Genomic DNA, 23,419 nt, shown 5'->3' with positions numbered 1-23,419 from the left:
TCGGGTGAGTTTAGCCCTTAGCAGCCGGTTTCTCTTCTTTTTGCACATCCTGAGGTGAGATGTTCTGTTCCCTGTGATCTGACAGCTGTGCTTTTAACTTTTTACCACAGTGAGAAATTCACCCCACCCTCCAGCTCCCCATGTCTTTAACATAGTTTCTCGCCGAAAACAAACTGCACAATATGTTACTTTGCTTTCAAATGCCATTGTCGAGAGCACCGTGCGCACACGATTTTGATTTACTTTTAAAAGAATGAAAAGGAGAAGTGGGCAAATCCAATTTAATGCGAACCGAACGCGTTCTGTCAAGTTTATGTATCAACTTTCTTCGAAATGGCAGCTCCTACAAGACACTATAGATTTCAGTGCAGAGTCATACATTTGCATCTCCAGTATGCCCTCTATAGAAACTCTATCCCTGTCTGTACTTTAGACGGATGAAAGGTACAGCCTCTCCTCTCCTCCGCTCCCTGGTACTGGCTCTTCTTACAATGGAGTCTGTCAGTCCAGCTTAGTACACTCATTCTCCTTTATTCTCCCTCTCTCCTTGACTCAATTTTCAATCTCCTTGTTACTCAGCCTAAAAATATAGTGTGTGCTCCCTGTAAAAGCACAAGCGGCTCCGCTGGTAGCCATCACACAATAAATGCATTGCCTACTCTCAAGACAGTAGCACAAAACAAAAGTTTTGCTGTTAAACTGCACTAAATCTCTATAGGACAACTGACATTATGATGATCTGTTTTGGAGTATAAATATGCATTGCACTTTCAGAAATGAAAAACAACTGCCTTGACTCACATAAACACAGAAAGGGATTCTCTCAGGCCTCCTTTACACCTGGAATATAGTTTCTAGGTGTTCTTTTAGCAGAATTTAATTTAAAGCTTAATTTCAATACATCTCCAGTGTGATCATATAGATCTGATAACACTTACCTGTGAAAAATGGAAAAGGCCACTTACAGTATTGCATTCAGATCTTGGATTTTCATCAGATTTTTCCAGAACCACCTCTTTCTGTGCACTTGGTTTTCGATGTGATCAAGTGCTATCCCTAAATAAATAAAGCAAATAAATTACTGCTTAGTAAAGGCATAGAATGAAAATTCAATTTAAAATTTAAATAAAACAAATTGTTAATTTTAGGCAAACTGACTTCATGCATCGTCTAAAAATCACCTTTGGACCATAATCTAACCAGTCATTTTAATTTTAAAAGATGCCACTTATGTAGTTACATTTAGATATTTTTATGTATATTTTTAGATATTTATTTGGGTCACTAATGTTGTGTGTTTATTTTATTTTAGCTTAGGTATGTCTAAATATATATTACACTGTAAAAGATAATCTGTCGTTTTTTACTGAAAAAATAAATGTTTTATTGAAAATACATTAAACATATTTAGAAAACAATCTGTTCATTTTACAGTTTAAAATTGTAATGTAATTTCCATCAAATAATTTTTTTAACAAAATAATCATAAATTACATTTTAAACCAGTTATACAACTGGATAGCATTAGTTTATGCTACTAAAATCTAAAATGGGTTTTGTACTTTTAACATATACTGACATCCATCAACAGTGTCATGCACACAAATACAAAATACCATCATGGTAAGATGACAATAAAAAATGCAATAAACATTAATTAACATAACACCCAAATGTAAAGTCCCATGTGGAATTCTGGGAATGTCAGTTTACTCCTTTTTTAGAAAATGTAAGGTTAGATAATAGTTCTAACAGTTTTTTCTCTGTATATAGTAGGGGAACTACACTCTAAAAAATGCTGTGTTGTTTCAACCCAATTTTGGGTAAAATATGGACAAACCCAAACGTTGGGTTAAAAATGTAATGTAAAAATTTAACCGAACAGCTGGGTTTGTTCATATTTCACCTAAAATTAGGTTGAAACAACCCATCATTTTTTAGAGTGTAACAACTGTTGAAGGTTCTACAAGTCTTCAGTTAAAATTACAATTATTTTGTAGTGTATCTAATAATTAATCTCAAGATTAATGTTTTAAAACCTCACACACTGTCCATAAATTGTGCAAAAATTGTACCTTTAGGCAACTTTGTACCTTATCTACCACTAAAAGGTGCATTTTAGGACCTTACAGTAATATGCATTCTAAGGTACTGCTATAAACATTTACGGGTAAAAAAGGTACAAAGATGTCTCTTTAAGGGTACTGTTCCAATGACGTTGTTGTAACCCTTTTCCGAGAGTGCACTAGCTCTACTAAGCAGATCCTTGTGCACTCCAACATATGGTTCATATGCCTCTGAAAACCATTAGTTTGAGGAATCCCACATATTTCATATTAAAATATTCCAGTATGTTTCTGGTTCTTTGCGTCGATAATTTACAAATAGTCCCGTATGTCAATTCTGTGAGGAATCAGTGTGCTAGACTCCTCATCCATATTTCTGCGCCTAATTATAATTCTTTGTAATCTCACAAGCATCTGTCATTCATTTTTACCCTCCTGGGTCCACAGATGAATACTGTACATCTTTAAGTCTGTTGACTTTAATTTCCAGTTATAGGTTTTTTGAACATAATTATGAGGAACTCTGAACACTGTCATTAATTATTCAAGCCTGATACGTGTCCATAATTGATAAGAACCACACGAGTCCCTCCTTGGCAAACACTGCAGGAGTTCCCACTATTCTAGTCGAGTTTAAAACACTTTTGCCTACGAAACAGCTGCCATTTTTGGCTTTTGCACCACTCAAGTCGGACAACACATGCCAAGCCCCATGAATAGATGCCGCTACATACCCGCATACACACACATGACAAGCTGCTGTAATTCGGTATGAATCGCAGAGCTCTGGTCTTCTGTGTTTGCAGAATGTGACAGAGACTCTGAGACTGACATTATCACGTAGCCAATAAAAGCCCACCTGTTTTCCACCCAATGCTAATCTAATCCAGTCTTCAGCCGCCTGCTTTGGAATTACTCATATGTCATATTCCATCAAGGCCCCAACAGTCTCTGGGCAAAAGAAGAGACTGTTGTTAACACAGTGGCCTGATACGCACAGTGACAGTTTCACACTCCACTATAGTTCCACTGACATCATACATCAGAGTCTCTTTAATTGCCCTTTTCTCTTGCATGCATAGAAGTACATGTAAAATACATGATAGCGTTACGGATTTATAGTGTATAAAATCCAAAATGACATATTTGGCTCTGCATGCAAAAAGGGATGGTTCATTGTGTTCACAGCTCGCTTATAACTGGCTTTCACAGTACGACACAACACTGCTTTATGGTGTGAATGGGAGTTTGTGCCACACTTAAATGGCTTTTTATTGAATTAATAATATATTATCTGCATGTACAGTTTTCAATAATATACTTTTAAAGTTTGAATTACACTACAAGTGCACATTCAATACAGTTAAGAACACTTCTTTTTCATGAACCTAAACCTGTACATTTGCACTACGGACTTTCTGCATGAGAAGAAGCATGCTATTATATTTCTAAGTGACTGGACTTGCAATTTTCACTTGCTGCATGATAAAACAGGTTGGAATTGCCATAACTTGAACCATGTCTGCGAGGGCAATATTACAAAAATTCAGAAATGTATCGGTTTATTAACCTTGGCAATTTCAGTTATTGGAATATTAAACCTATCAGATCTTAAAGTGCCTCTATTCTATGTACAAACCTGTAAGTATGATTAATTATCGATGTATATGTTTTATATACATAGAAATATGAATTTAGGATATGACATAACATTAGAAAGAATGACAAACATAGATAAAGTGCGTTGATTAACACCGGACGACGAAAGACAAATGAACCCATTATTATCAGTGATGTCGTCTACCCTAGATGTGGCACGCATGACAAATCCCCATGACAGGTATGAAAGCGAGGCTGTGAGGGATAGATTTACCGTGTTTTACCGTGTTTTCACTGGCATTCGCTGTAAAAAGCTGTAAAGCTCCAAGATCAATTATCATTTTCCATAGCTCATGAAAGACATTTTCCAAAATCATTAATTCCAAAAAACATTAATTCCCCCATGCAACCCCCCACCAAATAGATGTACGTCTATCCCTCACAGCCTCGCTTTTATTCCCGTTAAAAATCAAAGATGGCGCTGTTGTGAATAAGGTCTATAACTCCAGACAACATGAGCTGTGGAATATTAATTTTTATGTTTTTACTAACATACTAAAGCACATGTAAAGAACTTGATTATCATTTATTTTTTTATAGCCTACATTTGTGTAAATACAAATATATTTAAATAATTGACATACACATTTCAATAGAATTTGCATTAAAGTGTATTTTTGTTTTCCATGAATCCTTGTCACTACATTCAACAGAGCACGTTAACCATATCAAAGACAACAGAAGTAATTATGAAATTACAAATGAAAATATATTATTTCCTACTTAAAAAAATACTGAAAGCATCCTAAAGTTCAGCTATTTGCATTTAATATTTAAACTATACTACATTTTCATTTTAACATGCAATTAAGTGTCTGAAAACATTACATTCATTTCCACAATAAGTATTCTTTTAAAAAGTATGCCATAACTTTATTTTCACAAGGGTTAAGATGGAAAGTGTAGTTAATTCGGCCCCTGGATACCATCGAGACTTGAAAGCTTTCACAGTATGGCATCCATATCAACTACTATATGGATGGTAGTTTGTGTGTTTGTGTGTTGTTTGGTGCAAGATCGATGAATTATTTATCAGAAGAGTCTAATATTGGCTACCTGAGTGCAGTCATCTAAAGTTCACATGAAAAATTTTCATCAAACTGGTTTTTATAAGCCTTTCTGGAAGTTTAAATGACTTGATCTTGATATCTTCTGCCCTTTTAAGCACTAATGCAATCAAGTGTTTTTAACCCATGTTGACCCCCTCATGCGGCGTGCAGAATGCAGCTCATGCAATGTCAGGTGATTCGGCTCCCGCAGGCCAAAATAAGCCTATATAAATAACATGACCAAAATCCGAGGCAATCTCCCACTCACTGGGGTTCCCAGCGAAACGCTAACACTGTGCACAAGCCCTGATCAATATCAGGAATCAGGGTATTATGCACCTTTAAAGTGCTACTTGTGAGATCGATATGTTATTATTTTTCATCTGCTGGCTATATTTAATTCTCTCATTATTGTTTTCCCATTTCCATCAGGGCTCCTCTTTTTGGCCCCATAGTGCTGCGATTCTCTTTTCCCTTCACAACACCTGCCTTTCTTCACATTCAGAGCAGTTGGATGCGGTTTCTTTGTGTATGATAATATGCGCTTTTCATTGACAGCATGTTTTGAGTCTCTCTTGACAACTTACAGTAAATGGTATTCAGCATTCCTCTTTTCATGGCTTCAAGTATTCATTGCTCATACAAGTTAAGAGATTTGAACAAAACTCTGACAAGGATTTATGGCAAAATATCATTAAAAGAGAATGATTTAAAAAGTAAAACTTTAAATTTCACATTACAAAGTTTACTTTTTTTTTTTTTAAGTGTACTTACCGGTATATTTAGAAACACAGTCATGAAAGTATACTCTTTTTAAGTACACTTAAAGGGGTGGTAAAATGCCATTTTCACAATATGTAAAATAAATCTCTGATGTCCCCAGAGTGTGTGTGTGTGAAGTTTTAGCACAAAATACCCCACAGATATTTTTAGAGCATGTTAAAGTTGTCACTTTTTGAGGGTTTGCAAAAATGCACCGTTTTGTGCCTGGCCCTTTAAATGCAAATGAGCTGCTGCAGAGGGCGGGGTTTCAAGAGCTCATGTGTGTGTGTGTGTGTGTGTGTGTGTGTGTGTGTGTGTGTGTGTGTGTGTGTGTGTGTGTGTGTGTGTGTGCGATTACCTCATGTAGACACACTAAAATGACAGAAACTGTACTGCCTTTAATGTTAAACTGGACTCAGACAAAGATGGAGAGACTCAAGAAGAAGTGACAACATGTAGAATGCAACATGATGTCTCTGAATGGTTAGTTGATGAATTTATGTTGCTGATGTGGAGTTAAAGGATAATTCCGGTATTTAACACCTTGAGTCTATATTGTAGTTTGTTTTGGATGAACAAGAGTGGTGGACAACATTTTTTTTGACAATGGTTCCTCTCTCGAGTTTTTGACTATAAAAGAATTGGCCATGGACCCATTTAACATTGGAGTCAATGGTCATGTCCGAAAATGTAATTAAAACAACCTTTAACATTAGTTTTCAAAACTGTGCAACTCACCGAGTGATTAGTGATGTTAGTTGATGTTCCAGAAACAAAAAGTGTTGCGAAATACAGTTTCTGTCGTGTTTTATTCGTCATTTTGTAAAATCCCATTGAATTCTGTTGAAGGACTGAGTGTTAATATAAATGCGCTACCGGTAACGGAAAGGGGGCTGTTTACATTTGGTCGATGTAGTCTTTTTGCTCGCTTCCGTTTCTCATAAGGCTAGCGAGCAGAGCAACTGTGCTCCGGGAGAGTAAGCGAAATAAACAAACAAAACCTTCATTAATTGTTACTTGTAATATGAAGTTGAACTCGACTGTGACCGTGAGTGTCCCGCGAGACATAAACATCGGTTATCGCCATCAAGTGGTCGGCAGTGTGCTAACGCTTCAGATTCAAATATTGAGCGGAAGTTACACAGTTGTGAAGTGTCTGAAAAAATAGTTCCACTATAGCAAAATAAACAGATTGGAATCATATATTGCGACGATATATTGTTTATAATCACCAACGAACACCACTAACCACTCGGTGAGTTTAACAGTTTTGTAAACAAACATTATTGGCTGTTTTAATTACATTTTCGGACATGACCATTGACTCCAATGTTAAATGGGTCCATGGCCAATTCTATTATAGTCAAAAACTCGAGAGAGGAACCATTGTCAAAAAAATGTTGTCCACCACTCTTGTTCATCCAAAACAAACTACAATATAGACTCAAGGTGTTAAATATCAGGATTATCCTTTAACTATCTTCAAATAGCATATTCTGTCATGGTAATCTTTAAATCGCTCGTATAGGAACTGTTGTGAGGTGCACACAGAGTGACTTTCTATTGCATGTGAAAAGATGGATGCTAAAGTTTGAGCTGACTCACAAATGTATTCGAATTATGTATGAGAACAACTTTTCCTCTTCTCAACATGGACTGTGTGTTCCCGGGGGCGGGGTTTATGTACATTTTAGGGTTGCTGATGTCACTAACCCGGGAGGAATGTCGTGTAGTCCCTACCAGCCGTTTGTTGTAGTCCTTTTCTTTAAAAGCAAATATCTTCCTTTGCTTTGAACTTTGAGCGTTGTAACTTTGCAGATGTTGTTTATGCTCAAACAGCAACATTACACACTAACTAAAGTTAGAAAAGTTAAATCATACTCAACCACCCCTTTAAGTGGCTTTTTATTCCATTATTATATTATACATATTATACAGTTTTAAAACAGTATATTTTTAAGATTTGAGGCACGCTACAAGTGCACACTTCATCATCTCATCCTCACTTCTGTAACTCATCCTGCACGTTTGTACTACAGACATGAATTATGCTTCAAATTATGCAGCTTTGCCTCCTGCATGAGAAGTAGCATGCCATTACATTTTTAAATGACTGGACTTGCTATTTTCATTTGCCGGATGATGACATTTTCACATTGAACCAATCAGATCTTAACTTAAGACTTAAAGGTGCAATAAGCAATTTCTGAGAAACACTGTTGATATTTGAAATCAACCCAACCAAACACACCCCTCCCTTCATTGCTCCACCCTTAAATGCACAAACACGCAATGCAAGAGTGGATGTCTCTTTACCATAGGTGAAGTGAAGTTAAATAATTATTTGTGGAAAATAGAGAACAGGGAAGAACAAAAAATTAACATACAGTACATAGGCCTAAGTATATTCAAAAAGGACACTCAAATCTGTCCTGTTACTATAGCTAACATTACAACAATAGCATATCTTGATTTTGTGAAACATAGCAAAACCAATGTTACTTATGTATGGAGCAGAAACATCGCAATTAGGGATGCACCGAAATGAAAATTCTTGGCCAAAACCGAAACACCGAAAGAAATTATGCCAATTATTAGTACCATTGCATTTATGGCTATGTGTACTAACTTTAATAAAATCAAGGCATTGCATAAATTAATATTACAATTTTAAAGAATAAATCAATTACAAATTTTGCAAATATTTAGTTAGCACATTGCAACAATGCACAGTATAAAAAAAATTTCAAACTAATATTTTTAACTTGACCCCACTCATGTGTACATTAAATAATAATGTACAGGCCTACTGGCCTGCAGAACGGTTTTTAAATGAAATGTTCTCTCATAAAAACAAAGTGCATTTAGGCCACATTTACACATAGCCGGGTATTTAGAGAAACAAATATTTCCCCCCCTCCGTTTTCAATAATAACATCGTGCACACAACCCGCATAAATACGCCGTCGAGCGCCATCATAACTATGCCAAACCTATGGGCGGCAGTGTAGGGAGAAGGATAAAGCCATGCAAGCCAATCAGAATCCTCAGAATCGACAAGAGAGAACCTAAAAACCCCGTTTCTCCCAGTTGACATTACAACATATAACCGGCGTTTTCAGAAATCTCCACTTTGGCCGGAGTTTTTAGAAATAATCGTTTTCTGCGATAAAAACGGCGTTTTCGTGTAAATGACAGGCCAAAACGCAGAGAAATATCTGTGTTTTCCCATCGTGTAAACGGGGCCTTAGTTCAAGTGCATTTACAATTTTTCTCTGTAGGACTACTACAAGAAAGTGCATTCAGAACAAGTGCAACTGCTTAAAGATACAACAATATTTTCTCTGTAGGCCTTCAACATAATAGTGTATCAAACCAAAGACTGCCATAGCCCATATGTTAACTGTAGAACTTTAACAACAAATTCACCAAGAATTGCAGATGTGCAAAGTGAATAATAAATATTTAAACACTAGAATGACATCTTCTGTGATTCTGTTGTCACACGCGTCCCATTTACTCAGAACTCTTAACGTTAATTTAAGACTTTACTTAACTAATTTAAGATAGCTCTCATGAGGATACTCAACAAAACTGACATTTTGGCATAACTGTGTGTTATTATTCGTTGAGCGCGAAAGATAAGTCGATTCTGGCGCGCGTCGTTGTGCGTCGTGTGTGTGTCAGCAGGACATTCACAGACAGCGTTCTCTTTTGTCTTTTCACGCTTGCATGTTTAAAAGCATTTGCATGAAGAAGAACATGATTATAATATGTAACGCTAGCCAAAGTATGACAGGGAAAAAAACGGATGCTGCGTTAATTGCGTTAAATATTTTTAACATGTTAAACTGAAAAACATTAATCACATGCGTTACTGTTGACAGCACGGACATAACCGATGTGTTTATGTGAATAGGCGGAAAGACGAACGTTGTGACAATGTTTTCGTGTGTATTTGACCGTAAGCGCAACAAGCCAATATTTTTAATATTAACGTGGTCCTAAAGCTCTTAGATCATAACCCTTCTGTTTCCAGTGATATTCCTTTGACAATGACAATGAGAAGTGATATGTCTTTTGTAATGTCTCTCAGCCAGGTTACAAGTACATTAGATAAACGTAAGAAAAAAGAGAGGTGAAAGGGGACACATACAAACATGTACACATACAAATACACATATAGACACATATATACGTAATACATGGTACCATTACACTGTTACAAACTATGTAAAGCCAACATTTTTCTATTTCAGTATGTTTACATTTTTTATTTTTTTGCTGTCGTCAGTGCAATGAGTATAAAGTTTTTGATGTTTGGATATAGTTAGTGTACAGTAGATATAGAGTATATACACAATATAGTGTAACTATATTACTGCACCTTTAAAATGTAATCATGTGTTTGTCATGACTTATTGATCATATCATTTTAGAGACTTGTAAGCAACTAACCAGAATTGCTTACTAAGCAATACCCTAACAACCACCCAGAACACACTAGCAACTGCATATAGGCCTATGCCCTGGTAGCCCCCTAAGAACAAAGTGGGGTGTTATAATAATCTTGTTTTTATGGTAATATGTAGCCTATATTACTCCTTTTGACCTCTTATGTTTCGCTATGGTGCATCCACAAAATCCATGTTTCGGAGGCCTGCGGTATAATAAGCAAAGCTATTACGTTCAGTCGATTTTCCTCCTCACAGTAGAGGTGAAGAGGCGGGAGTTTAATGTATGTGCTCAGAGCTGCATCCTGCTTTAATCTTTATGGGAAATATCGGTGAGAATCAAACATCTATTAACTCAGTTATAATAAAGAAGTTGCTGTACGCAGGGGCCGCACTAATCAGGTACAAGCGCCCGGACTCGTGCTGAGTCCAGAATGTATGGGAGGAATTAGCGGTGATTCTCATTTTAATGTAAATGAGCTTTTGAAGGCGATGTGCCAATCTCAGCGCACGGCAGGAAGACGGTTTACCGCTTAGCAAATGACAGTTTGGTGATAAATCATCTATAATTAAACAATTTGGCACGAGCGTGTTGACGCCAGCCATCTTTCCTGGTGGTCTCTTAATGAAGTCGAAAGTACTGATAGGCCGAATGTTTCCGCAATTGAGGAACGCCGTGTTCGCGTCTGACCCTCTGTTTCTTAATCAGCAGCACTTTATGATATATCCGTCCCTATTTGCTTTTTAAACATCCTCATACATAGTTTATGTGGACGAGCGCTCTCTCTAGGCACACTTGAAGCTGAGAGCCATTTCTCTTAGTAGGAGATTAATTGCTTTTGATCAAAGTTGTCACAGTATTGCGCTGGCCGTAATGGACTTAAAGTTGAACAGGTAGTGCAATGAATGAGGTAAAAAAAAAAAAGAGAGAGCCCAACGTTATCTTGTTGTTCGTGTTCCTGGTTGAGGAAATTTAATTCGTCCTCCTTGTTTACCCTCCACGTTTGTTCGGGTTACAAGGCTTCAATGTCAGCGGTGATGCCGACAGCGGCTGAAACATGCTGCTATCAGACAGGAGAACCGGAGGTTGGGTTCACACTCTGCTCATTTGGAAGGGGTATATATCAAAGAAGACCATGTGACAGAGATTAATGTCGGCCCGGTTCATGGAATAACATCCCCCTCCTTGCCCTGAAACAACTTCCTGATAAAAACACCAGTGTAACACCTTACGTTGCGTAATAACATGAAGGCATTATTCTGGAAAAGTTTACGACTGACAGATAGGGTAACGGACAGGCTTCTCATCTGCGGCAAATTAATATTTTTTATGTGCCCTGTTGTATATCATGCCATGATTTGCAAGTCTTTTTGAGACTGGTGTCAAAAAAAAAAGATGCAATCACATATTCATTATGTGATATGCGAAACAAGGACGTTTTTCTTGTTAGCGGGGGAACGTAATGTGGTCACATTCATGCAAGATGTTGTTTAATAATCTCTATACTGTTGGACATTCAAATGCAAGTTCATGAAAAAAACATATAAGCACAGTGACTCTTGCACGGTGTACACTGTGTGCACTTGCACATATGAGTGTTCAAGGCAATTACAGATTTAAAGGGATAGTTCACCCAAAAATAACAATTGTGTCATTATTTACTCTCAAGTTGTTCCAAACCTGCATGAGTTTCTTTCTTCTGTTGAACACAACCCTAACCCTACCCCAGACCTAAACCCAACCATAACCGAACAAAGCTCTGTGCGTGTCATATTGACGCTAAACGGTGCCATGTGCGTTGGATGTAGACGATTTGTCAAAAGCGTCAGTATATGACGCCCAAGGATGAGAATGCGTTGGATATTTTGAGTTTTGTTAACCCGAAAAAAAGAAACAAAAAACCTATGGAAGTCATTGGGTGCCGTCAACTGTCTGGTTACCAAACTTTTATGTTAGATACAATTAATCACGATTATAGATTTGACAGCACTTGTCTTTATTGTTCTATCGAGAGATGTACATTTTAGTCGATTTTGTTCTAATTTAGAGTAAGCGATTCTCAAAAAGATGTGTATAAATATAAATATATTAAGATGTATGATTGGTTTTCACAGGTGAAAAATCTGAAAAAGTCTGATGCTCAGATACACGTCTGAGTGTTCAAAAGTAATTAAGAGATTTAGATAATGGTATAAGATAAGAGGATGCGATTCTTAAAAAGCATCAATTAAGATACGACCAATTGTATTGAGTAAAACAATAACTGGTTGTCAATGAGTCTGATGTGAGTTTAACATTTCCCAAATGTAATAAGCCGTCATTTAAAGACCCCCTGTAGTCAATAATTGTATCCCTTAAAACTAATCTTTGATTACCAAAATTACATATTTACATGTTTTTTCCTTGGCTTTCCTTACAGTAGCTTTAATGTAACTCTACATTATTGCCTTATTTAAGTATACTCATTTAGTATTCATAGTTCTATGAATATGCAAATTAACCCCGCCTCCACTCACTCACACCAGCTCAGAAATCCACTCGTTGACGATCACACGTTGACGTGATTGGTTACAAAGTAGTTGATGTCAGAAACACCAGCAATTTCAAACAGTGTTTTTGAGACTGTCTTTGGTTTACTGCAGTTTTAAGGAGAAAATACTCTGGTGTTGACTGTGCTGAATTTGCACGTGTCTTTGTGCAAATTTTTTCTTAAAGCATATTTAGAAAACCCACATAGGCATATACACAATAAAAGTTTTATTTTTTAACACTTAAGAAACCGTGTTGAGAATTATAGGTTATGACTTTACTTTCAATTATTAATGTATCTGATTTGTGGCAGAATTAATATATTGTGATGTAGTTCCTTACTGTGGTCAAACATGACTTGTTATTTTGTTGTGGGACTGATACTGTTCAACTTGACTTCCACATCCACCAAAAATCACGTTGACACCAGTTGGTTAAAGTAATTGCAGAAATGGTTCAGAAAACTGAAGTCACCTTTGAGAAAAGCTGTAGCATCATTTGTTTACAGATGCTGTTTGTTAGATAATGGCGTTCGGATATTTTAATGTACAAATATGTTTTGAGGACACTGAATATGTTGTTGTACGATGTAAAGCAGGGTCTTTCCTTTCTCTCCTAATGTCTTTCTCTCCAGCCCCTCCCTGTATTTATTTATGCCCGACTCAGAGTCTCCACAGTCAGTATCCATCCATTATGTCCTCCCCTCTTTAATTTGGTTGGCAAATTTAATTTACAAATGAATACCTTGCCTTTCTAATGGCCCATCGGGAAAGATAAATACACTTTTGTATGGAGAGTGTTTGATCACTTTTCCCCTCCTTGTCTTCTTCTTTGATGCTAGTGAGCTGGCTAGAGAGAAGCCATAGATGACAGCAGGAAGAGAATGAACACTTGAAATGATATAGCATGAGCAGCTAATGTGGCGTCGTGATTGAGCAGTTTGCTGCGCAAATGTGTGCTGTAATGTTGCCAGATTAATTGAACTCCATATTACTGTTGGAGCCTGAGCTGAACACTGAATACTTTTAATAGTGTATGAATACAAATAGATGTTGGAATTCAAAACATGTTTTAGTCTTTGTATCAAAATGTATCAACATTACTATCTTGGGATATTAACTTACTGTAGGTTTGATCCTCTGGTTGAATTAACTGCTTAAATGTTTCATAAATAAATAAATAACCCATATTGCATCGCTTCTGGTCCAGGGTAGCGTTGCACCAGCCGTCCGTAAGTTCTTTCTTAAAATGGAATGTAAAGTCCACTAGACTAGAGACTTAGTAACTTCTAGCTAGTTTGTAACTAACTCCGTTAGTTTGCTCCATTGCACCATTTGTTCTTAAGACAGAACGTAGTTAGTAGGTCATAATCTCTCCATAAAGTAATGTGTAGTCGCATGATATGACGTTTACCTCAATGATCCAATAGCCATCAAATACGTGAGCAGAAGTTGTGTTGAAATGCTGTGAATTTCAGTTTATCCTTCTTTTGCCTCATGTAGCCTAACTAACAGTATTTTATTGCCATTAAATACGATACTTAATCATGAATAACACGATAAATGTTTTTTATAACATTCAGAAACTGTATTTGAAATTAAATAAATAATGATCAATAAATAAATACTGATAAAAAAATTACATTTATTGATTTTGACTCATTTTATTTTACATGCACAATACGGACCAATATACAGCGGTGCATTGTTTAGGACGGGTTCGTGTTGAAGAGCCACTAAGAAATGAATCTATTCACCTAATGTTATCTCTCTTAAAATCAAATGTAAGCAAGTGTAAATGTCAGCATCATACATGTCAAAAGAATTGAAGTCTGTCAGGTAAAAGATCGAAGAGCTTATTGATGCAGTTCAGTCTGTCTGCTATTTTATTCCAACCATTACTCCTGATCAGAGGCTTCCCTAAATATACGTATACGTATATTATGCCAGTGCAGTTCCAGACTTGTTGAGTTCAGATAATGATGGTAATATTGAACACATGCAAGCCCACAATGTTCAAGGCTTTTTTAACACACATTTAGTGTGTCGATAATGGTTAAAAATACCACTTAGGGCTTCAAGTCTTTATTAATGCGCTTTTATTTCAGATTTTTTTTGCAGTTGCACTTCTTCTCCAAGGCCACTACTGCTTTAGAGGCAAAATGACTGCGGTGCATTCGAAGGCTGGGATTAATTAATGTCAGGGAATCTCCCAGTGAACGTTATTGGGAAATTCGGACCGTTTTACTGTAGAATATATAATATATATAATATAGAATCAAATATATGTAGAGTTACGCTTCAACTTAGTTTTAATGGTGCAATGCAGAAGTATTTAGTAGTGCATAAGTTGTAACTCAGTGTCCATTTATATCCAAACTAAGTAAGTTGGAACCGGCCCCAGGTCTTAGTATGTTTCGTTAAATAATATGATACTGTATTTTACTCAAGATGCTTTCAAAGGAGCGAACAAAGATGAGCATAACCAATATCCATCGCATATGCAAACTGATATCAATTTTTTTTTTTTACTTTCCCTCTTCTAACTAACATTTATATTATATTACTACCAGATATTTAAACTGAATAAAATGTCAAAACGAACTTGCCAGGTAGGTTAGATAATTACCTTAAAAGTTGACCATTAGTTCGTAGCCTACAGTGTGTAACACTTTCTCTGACAAGCATATACATATGGTTTACAGGTAAAAAAAAAATAACATAAAATTACAAATGTTTTCATGGTGACTAGGGCTGCAACAACTAATCGATTTTGAAAATAATCGACAGCTAATTTTATTATCGATTCGTCGTGTCTGCGCACTGCGCCCGTGAAACCATCAGCCAGTCACGTCGCTTGTTTAGTGAATAATTGGTGGACAAATTTCTATGGACAAAAATGCACATGGAAAACAGCGGAGGACACAGAATGAGCTGCTCCGGGAAAGGTACACGATCCAAGTTGTCCGAAACATGAGAATGCTTTCTATTAATAAGCGGTTCAAACAAAAGCATTTACTGCGTCTTGCCGTCTCGTGATTTGACAGATGAGTGTGTTGTTTATTGCCTTTGACACGTGTTTTCCACAGTGCATAATAATACTATATCCATAGATAGTTATTGAAGGATATAGATATAGTATATCCTTATCTGTAAATGTTAGAAAGTCCCACGTGTATTTCCATTTAGCATATTCTGACACAACAATTGTCTTGTTAATCTTCACATAACTTACTTCAACGAACGAGTCCCGAGGGGCGCAATGGCGCATGCGCGTCAAACAGACGAAGCGCAGTAGAACAGGAGCACAATAATTTACTAAATAAAATCATTTACGCAATACAATGTCTAATATAGCCTACACATTTTGCTAAAATATTTATTGTTTGACTTTAAGTGTAGGGGAAAAATACAACATCAATCATAATAGTAGGCTATCATTATGCACAATTGTTGGTAAAGCAAGCCAACAGAAGAGTGAATGTTTCTAAATGACTAAAATATAATTAACAACTAAATACAAAATTATAACAAAAGCACAAAATGTTACTTTGTAAGAGGTATGTACAAGTTAACATTTTGTGCTTTTCATTTTTAATTTAGTCGTTTTAATTTCAGCTTTAAAATTGTAAGCAATCAGTTGTTTTGTATTTTAAAGGGGTCCTATTATGCTTTTAGTTAGTCTGTAATGTTGCTGTTTGAGCATAAAACAGATCTGCAATGTTACAAAGCTCAAAGTCCATTCCAAAGGGAGATATTTTATTTAACAGAACTTTTCAAAAACTAAAATGAATGGCTCGTTTGGACTACAGCACATTTTATCTGGATCTTATGAAGTCATAATGTTCCTCTTTTAAAATAATCCCCGGCCACAGAATACGCAAATAATTTGGCGAGGCCTGGTTGAGCCGCGCTAGAGAAGATGAAGAGTGTCGTCGCTGTTTTTTTCCACCCTGGAAAAAGTTTGTCCTAAGGCTGACAAACTTGAAGAGGTTAAAATGTATTTTTAACACTTCCTGAACATTATAACCTCAACATTTGTCTGTGCACTGCACATTTTACAGAGAACAGCAGACAGACAGAGAACAGGCTATACACACAAAAGCGTCTCCTGATTATGGATCACATCTTGTAAGTATGTCTTATTATTTGTAGTTGTGTTTTGCAGTTTTCTATTAACAGTTCCAATTATAAGTTTCATGTACCGTAGTTGTTATGATAGCTATGATGTAAACGAAGGGCAAAGCTTTGCCTCCGCTAGCCTGATTACTAACATTACAGTATTGATGAAGTGTTTACTTCGGCTTTTGTAAGACTGTTCACCGCCCTTTAGGAAAATTATCCATGATTTTGTGATCTATTACTGTTTGTATTACCATAGTTTTCCGACAAATATGATTAAATGGTGGATAACATCATATCAATATGAATATTACAAAAAAAAAAAAAAACATACCACGAAACTTCCTGTGAAATACGTGCTTGCAAAGTCTGTGCTTGAAATCCGTTCAACACGATCCTGTTGTTCATTAACATTGTCAGGGTCAGAATCGGGCTCGAAATGGTTTGAAATTGACGCCATCTTTAAAATGTACATCTGAGTAGAGCGTGGGGTTATGAAGAGGCATGGTATGTCCTGAACAGGCGCTAGGCGCTGCCAATCACAACACACTGGACCAGCTAACCAATCACAGCACATTTCGTATTTCAGAAGGAGGGGCTTCATCGAAAACGACGCATTCAACCATGACTGAGAGAGAGGAGCTGTAATAATGTCAAATATGTGACAAATAATGCGTTTTTTGAACAATCAAGCATGAAAACACACTGCTACACCCCAAAAACAGAATAAAGACTTCTTAAAACGACATAATAGGACCCCTTTAACACATTTTTTTTTTTTTTGCTTAGAATGTACAGCATAGCCTACTACATACTTGTTTCCATAGGCTTTATATTACACATTGTTTGGAGAAAAGAAGGATTTCCAATATAAAACAATATTCTCAATAATTGTATTGTTTTGTTTGAAACATTATAATTGGTGAAAAATGTTTTATTTTGATGATCCACTTTAGACATTCTACTAACTAAAAGCAACTTTGCAACTACATGTCAACTAACTCTCATTAGAGTATTATTAATAGACTGTAGTTGACTGGTAGTAGACTGGTAGGTTAGGGTAAGGTGTTTGGATTCAGGTTAGTAGAATAATTTGACATGTAGTTATGAAGTTACTTATTGTCAGTATTATATCTATTGAGGGAGCATCAAAATAAAGTGTTCCAATAAATTGTAACTTTTTCGTCCTAGAAGTGCTTAATGTTAAACATCCCCTCAAACTAATGTGAAACAAAAAATCTTGCTTAATTTCCACCTTAAAAAAAACTTGCATACTGTATATTGAGACATAAAATGTACCGGTACTGTATAAGGAATGATCCACATCTTTAGCCATGACAAGATTTGAGAGATGCGTTGGTGTTACACTATACATGAGCATTCTCTCTGATGAGCCACTTCCCTAAAGGGTCCACTGAGCACAAAAGAGGAAAATGAGAAAGTGTAGAACAATGAAAAGGCTTTCATTTAAGAGCATCAGATTATCAGAAAGAAGGGGAAAATCTTCACAGAAGTAATCAAGCCTTGATGAAATAAAGGAATGCGTTAAGCCTCCGTAGAGTCAACGCAATGTACTGTGATGGCCACAAGTACATGAACCCACACAAAACCCCAGAGCATTAGCATTCTCATTTCAAATGTCTAAAAGGCTGGGAAAACGTGCACATTGTTTTAAATGGATGACAAATCTGGTGATAGAGATTTCTGGAGCCCATTTTCTCTGCCTGCAGATCCCCTTTGAAACTCCATGTTTAATTCTATCTATGGCAATACATGTGTTCATTTTGTCTTTTAATATCTGTATTTTCTCTTAGAAAAATAAAATCTCTCCTAGGAAAACAAAACTAGCTGATTTGTAAGTTCTCTCTTGAAGTTTGTAATGTAGGGGAGAGCGGGGCACAACCTAACACATTTTGGTTTTGGCTCGATTATTAAAAAAATAATTAAGTCGGATTAATCTTTTTTTTTTTTTTTTTTTTACACAAGCAACATCTCTGCTACACATGAACACTTGACTTTTTTTTCTAGGACCTACCATTTTCGTACAGTTGCACTGAAAGTGACAGAATTGCAAATGTAACTTACCCCACATGCAGGGTTAATTGTAACAGACAGAGAGGTTAGTTGTAACACTTGTGTGTAACACACATAATTCAGTACTATTTTATCTATAGTTTGATATTGTTTGTACATCTGTATAGATATAAATCCATATATCCATCCATCATCCAATCATCCTTCTATTATATGGATCAATATCATGGATAGAGATATAGGAAAGGGCTGCACAGTTTTGCCAAAAATAAATACATGAATAAAATCATCAAATATTGTCGCCCCAAACTCGAGCAATTGGCTGAGGCTGACAAGCCAGGTTGCTCAAACAACTAGAGCAAAGCTATAAAGTCAGTCAGCAAATCGCTTACTTAAAGTTGTCTTGGCACATTAAACTGATTAGAAAAAACATTTTAACACAGAAAACATGAACGATTTCACCTTTACATAAAGCCACGTGTTTAACAGCTTTCCAGCGGAATGAAACTCAGAGCTTTCACTGTGGCCCTCTCAACCCAATCCTATGTGAAAACATCAGTATTTTATGAGGTGGAGATTTCGAATGAATTTGTATGGTTTGACTGGTATGAAAATGTACGATTAAAAAAAAAAAAAGTAAGCAAGAAGCTCCACACCTAAACCTAACCTTCTGTGGGGAGTAAGTAGATTGTACACAAACATACGAATGAGATGTTACAAAGTCACATCATTTAGCCACCAATTTATGAATTGCTATTTGAGTGTGTTGCCGTTCTAGTAGGCCATCGAAAAAATAGGCCCTGAAAATGGGCCCTTCTTGCTACTTCGTTTAACCCTTTCCCCGCCATTGATGAAAATTTCCGTCATTTGTGAGTCAACGCTTCATTGCCATTAACAGAATTTTCTGGCAATCCGTGTTTTCGCTGTTATACGGTAGGGGGTACTGAACCTCCTGATTAAAACACATGTGAGGAAGATGCAGAAATAAGCGATATGATATGTAATCATGGATATAAATATCCATGATTAATGTGAAAATAATGCGAACACCAACATTAAACAGCATATAAATCAAAACTGCATAATGTTACTGAATGAAATGTTGATCCAGGACGAGCTATAGGACTGTGCAAGCTTTAGGGGTGTTGATGGACCCGATCTACTCCATCTGTGTTTTGATCATTGTTCTGAATCCGATCTGGACGAAGTCTTCGACAAAAACTTGATTTTCTCATTTTCTTTTTGCTCAAAATGTTGCTTTTTTGGTGAAACTTACCCATTTTCAAGTGTTGATGAAAATAAGAATGCATGAGGCTAGGATAAAACATTTTTTTTTTTTTTTTATAAGCAGAGGCTTTGTTCTTTCTTCTGATAAATTGCATGTTCAGATATAGACCTACATATAACAAAACATTCTGGGGGCCATGCAACTTTTGTGAAAATGACCAAAATCTCTGGCGGTGGCTGGCAACCTTTTTAAAAAAAAGAGTTAAGTGCATTAACAATTTATTTTCAGGTGATATGTGAAAAAAAAAAAAAACTTAAAAAGACCTGAAATATGCTGAAAAAAATGAAATATGCTTATCACAACTGGCATTGTACAAACGGTTGAACACTGACAAAAGCAGTCAAGGACATTGGTCTGAGAAAATCACGCTATTCTATCTAATCTGACCATGCATCTTTCCATCTGAGCTGTGTCACGATTCCATTAGAAAGCTCGTGAAATTTAATTTCCACCTTTTGCTGAGAACACTGTTGATTTGGCTATTCTCAGACAATCGAGAACATCTTTCCCTGTTTAGTGAGGTACACAAAGACATGCTGTGGTTCAAAACACAAATTGTGCTGTTCAGAGCTAAAGTCTCTCACACAGCACATCAGTGTATAATATCAATTAGTATCAATATAAAGTCTGTTGCATCTTGTAACTTATGCTGGCCAATTACATCTTGCGTGTACATACATGTGACGTGTAAAAGGGAAAACCTCAGTTTGTTTTGGTATACACTACCGTTTAAAAGTTAGGGGTCAGAATGATTTAACGTTTTTGAAAGTCTTTTATACTCACCAAGACTGCATATATGTGATCAAAAATATAGAAAAAACAGTAATGTTGTGAAATATTATTACAAATTAAAATAACTTTTCTATGTGAATATTTTAAAATGTAATTTATTCCTGTGATGCAAAGCTGAATTTTCAGCATAATTACTCCAGTATTAAGTGTCACATGATCCTTTAGAAATCATTCAAATAATGCTGATTTGCTGCTCAAGAAACATTTATTATTATTATTATTAATATTAACGTTGTAATCAGTTCACATTTTTGTGGAAACCGTGACACATTTTTTCCCCAGGATTTTTTTGATAAATTGAAAGTTCAAAAGAACAGCTTTTATTTGAAATATAAATCTGTTGTAACATTATAAATGTCTTTACTGTCACTTTTGATACATTTTATGCATCCTTGCTAATTAAAAGTATGAATTTCTTAAAAAGAAAAAACACTGACCCCAAACATTTGAAGGCTTAGTATATGTATATGAACGTTACAAAATGCCTAAACTATAAACACAATATCTTTTGAAGATTTAAGACCACTAACCTGGCAACTTTAGGCAAATCCTATGATAAGATCATACTTTATTCGTTTTTATTGTATGCTTTGCCTTCGTTTCCAGGCAGACTTGTGAACCTTAACTTTAAACGTTGCGTAATGCATGCAAACCAATTGGAACTTCTGACTTTCTACTAACTTACATTCCCGTGGGTAATATCAGACGGCCAGTTGACGGACTTTCGGTGGTGTGTGTGTGTCGTCTGAAGCTGAAACCACTGCATGGATTCTGATTGTTAGATGCTTGTAGTCCATGTCTGCCAGTGGAAAAACAAGAGGAAGAGTATCATAAAAATACAATAAATAAATAAAGGGGATTGAATAGTAGTGGGGATTTGGTTTGAAGGACAAATTAACAGAGAAATCCCGTGTAAAGTGCAACCCAGGTCAGAGATTTGAGTGGTAATGAACAGAACGCATGAGGTAATGAAGTGCTGATGTGATGAGTGTGCTAGAGATTAACCAAACTGCCTTGATGCAGCAGGAAGTGCTATTATATCTGTGGATAGTGCTATTGTGCACCTCGTGTGGCAGCTGGGCTTGTTCTTTCTCCTTTTATCACTCTTCACCTCAATCCCACCTTAACTGCCTCTCAGCGCTTTGGCTTCTTGAGGAATACTTTACCTGACAGATCTTTTGTATTCACCAGTCCATTTGGTCTGGTGTAATATTATTCGAAGTACAAAGAAGAAGTACAAAAATAGATGATGCACTACACAATTTTTTTTTTTTTTATGGTATTCTTTGTGTACCTTATGTACCTTGTATAAATATGACATCAATACCATACATTCATTCATGAAGCAAAAACATTAATTTAATATCAAATCTGTTGGTTTGTTTTACAGCCTAGCATCATGATATTAAGTTTCTTTGCAACTGTATTCCAAACTAAAATAAAATAAAAAAAGCTTCCCGAAATAACTTTCTGTCCATTTCATTGCAAATATTCATATTAAATTTACAAATGTTTTCCATCTTGTAAACATTTTGAACAAATATTTAAAATCAATATACTTATAATACACATTTCCCGGTTTTTCCCTCATGTTAGGATCTCATTTCACTCGTTGCAGAAGTTATATCTAGCTAGATTTTTTTTTAGTAGGCATCATTTGAAAGTAGTAGTGTTTATTTAGATAATCTGTCCTCCAGTTACAGTTTTGAAACTAGCAGGCCCAACTCAAATATACAAATATTTTAGTTTGACATAGACCAGAATATTTCTAAATAGTTTCTATTTTTATAATCTGTTTACATTAAAAAAATTTAGTTAAAGATATTCAACTTTTATTGGTTGTTTTTTGTCAATTTTATTAGTTAATTTTTTTAAATATTATTTTAATTCAGTTTTAGTTATTTTAGTACATCATGTTAAACTAAATGGAAATGTTTTCTTTGCTACTAGTTTCATTTTTAAGTATTTTATTCAGTTAACATTCATATTATTTCAAGTAGCCTAACAAAAATGTTTAAACATTTAATGGTTTTATTTTTCGTTTTAGTTAGCTATAAAAGCCCTGACACAGACTATCTCTGCAGAAACATCTCTGATATATATTTTTTATATAAAAATATATTTGCTCACTCGCATGCTCACAATCATTCTCAAACACACAGCAGAAGACTGCTGCAGATCTGCAGAGAGCTACCTCTCGAACAAGCAGATACTGTCCTGTGTTTCACCTTCATTTGTTTCTCCTTCCCCGTCGTAACGTACCAAAACAATACCATCACCTTGGGCAATGCACAGCTTTGTAGAACGAAGAACCCAGGGAGTAGAGCCGAGTGAACTTTGCCAGGCTGCCGCATGGGGAATACTGCATTATTGGAAGAAGACTCTGCAGGGGTTTATTTTCGGAACACAGTAAATGACACAAAACATGACACTGTGAAACGGTGTGTGAAACGAAAGTTTGATGTTGTTCTGGTCTGTTGCGAGGGGTTTTATGAGCGCTGCGCTCCTCAGGAATGTTCAAGCCGCTCCGGTAGCCTCGTGTGAGGAGATAGAGCCACACTCTGAAGGTGCGGACAGATGACCGTACCCTGAGAGGAAATCTGTCATCGCCAGCCAATCAGGTGCTGTCGCTTCCGCGTGACGGTTCAATCTGTTATTTAGGCC

General features: G+C 36.0%; 1 protein-coding gene across 3 annotated transcripts in view; it reads left to right on the top strand.

Moving 5' to 3' along the window:
* Positions 1–15,349: 15,349 nt before the first annotated feature.
* The window catches only part of LOC306990143 (uncharacterized protein), a 68,895-nt gene continuing 60,825 nt past the window's right edge, over positions 15,350–23,419 (top strand). For 2 of the 3 annotated variants that reach the window (XR_013795824.1, XM_079596564.1), the window contains exons 1-2: positions 15,350–15,467; positions 16,584–16,650. Coding sequence is in view for 1 of the 3 variants with exons in the window: in XM_079596564.1 (XP_079452690.1) it covers positions 15,419–15,467; positions 16,584–16,650 (116 nt within the window). In the remaining 2 variants the exon portion in view is untranslated. Of the gene's footprint in view, positions 15,468–16,583; positions 16,651–17,230; positions 17,316–23,419 lie in introns of those variants that run through there. The other variant, XR_013795825.1, reaches the window with a different exon arrangement.

Source organism: Phoxinus phoxinus (assembly GCF_949152265.1).
Source record: "Phoxinus phoxinus genome assembly, chromosome: 2".
Classification (NCBI taxonomy): domain Eukaryota; kingdom Metazoa; phylum Chordata; class Actinopteri; order Cypriniformes; family Leuciscidae; genus Phoxinus; species Phoxinus phoxinus.
Note: the sequence above shows the minus strand (reverse complement) of the source record. Positions and strands in the feature narration are given on the sequence as shown.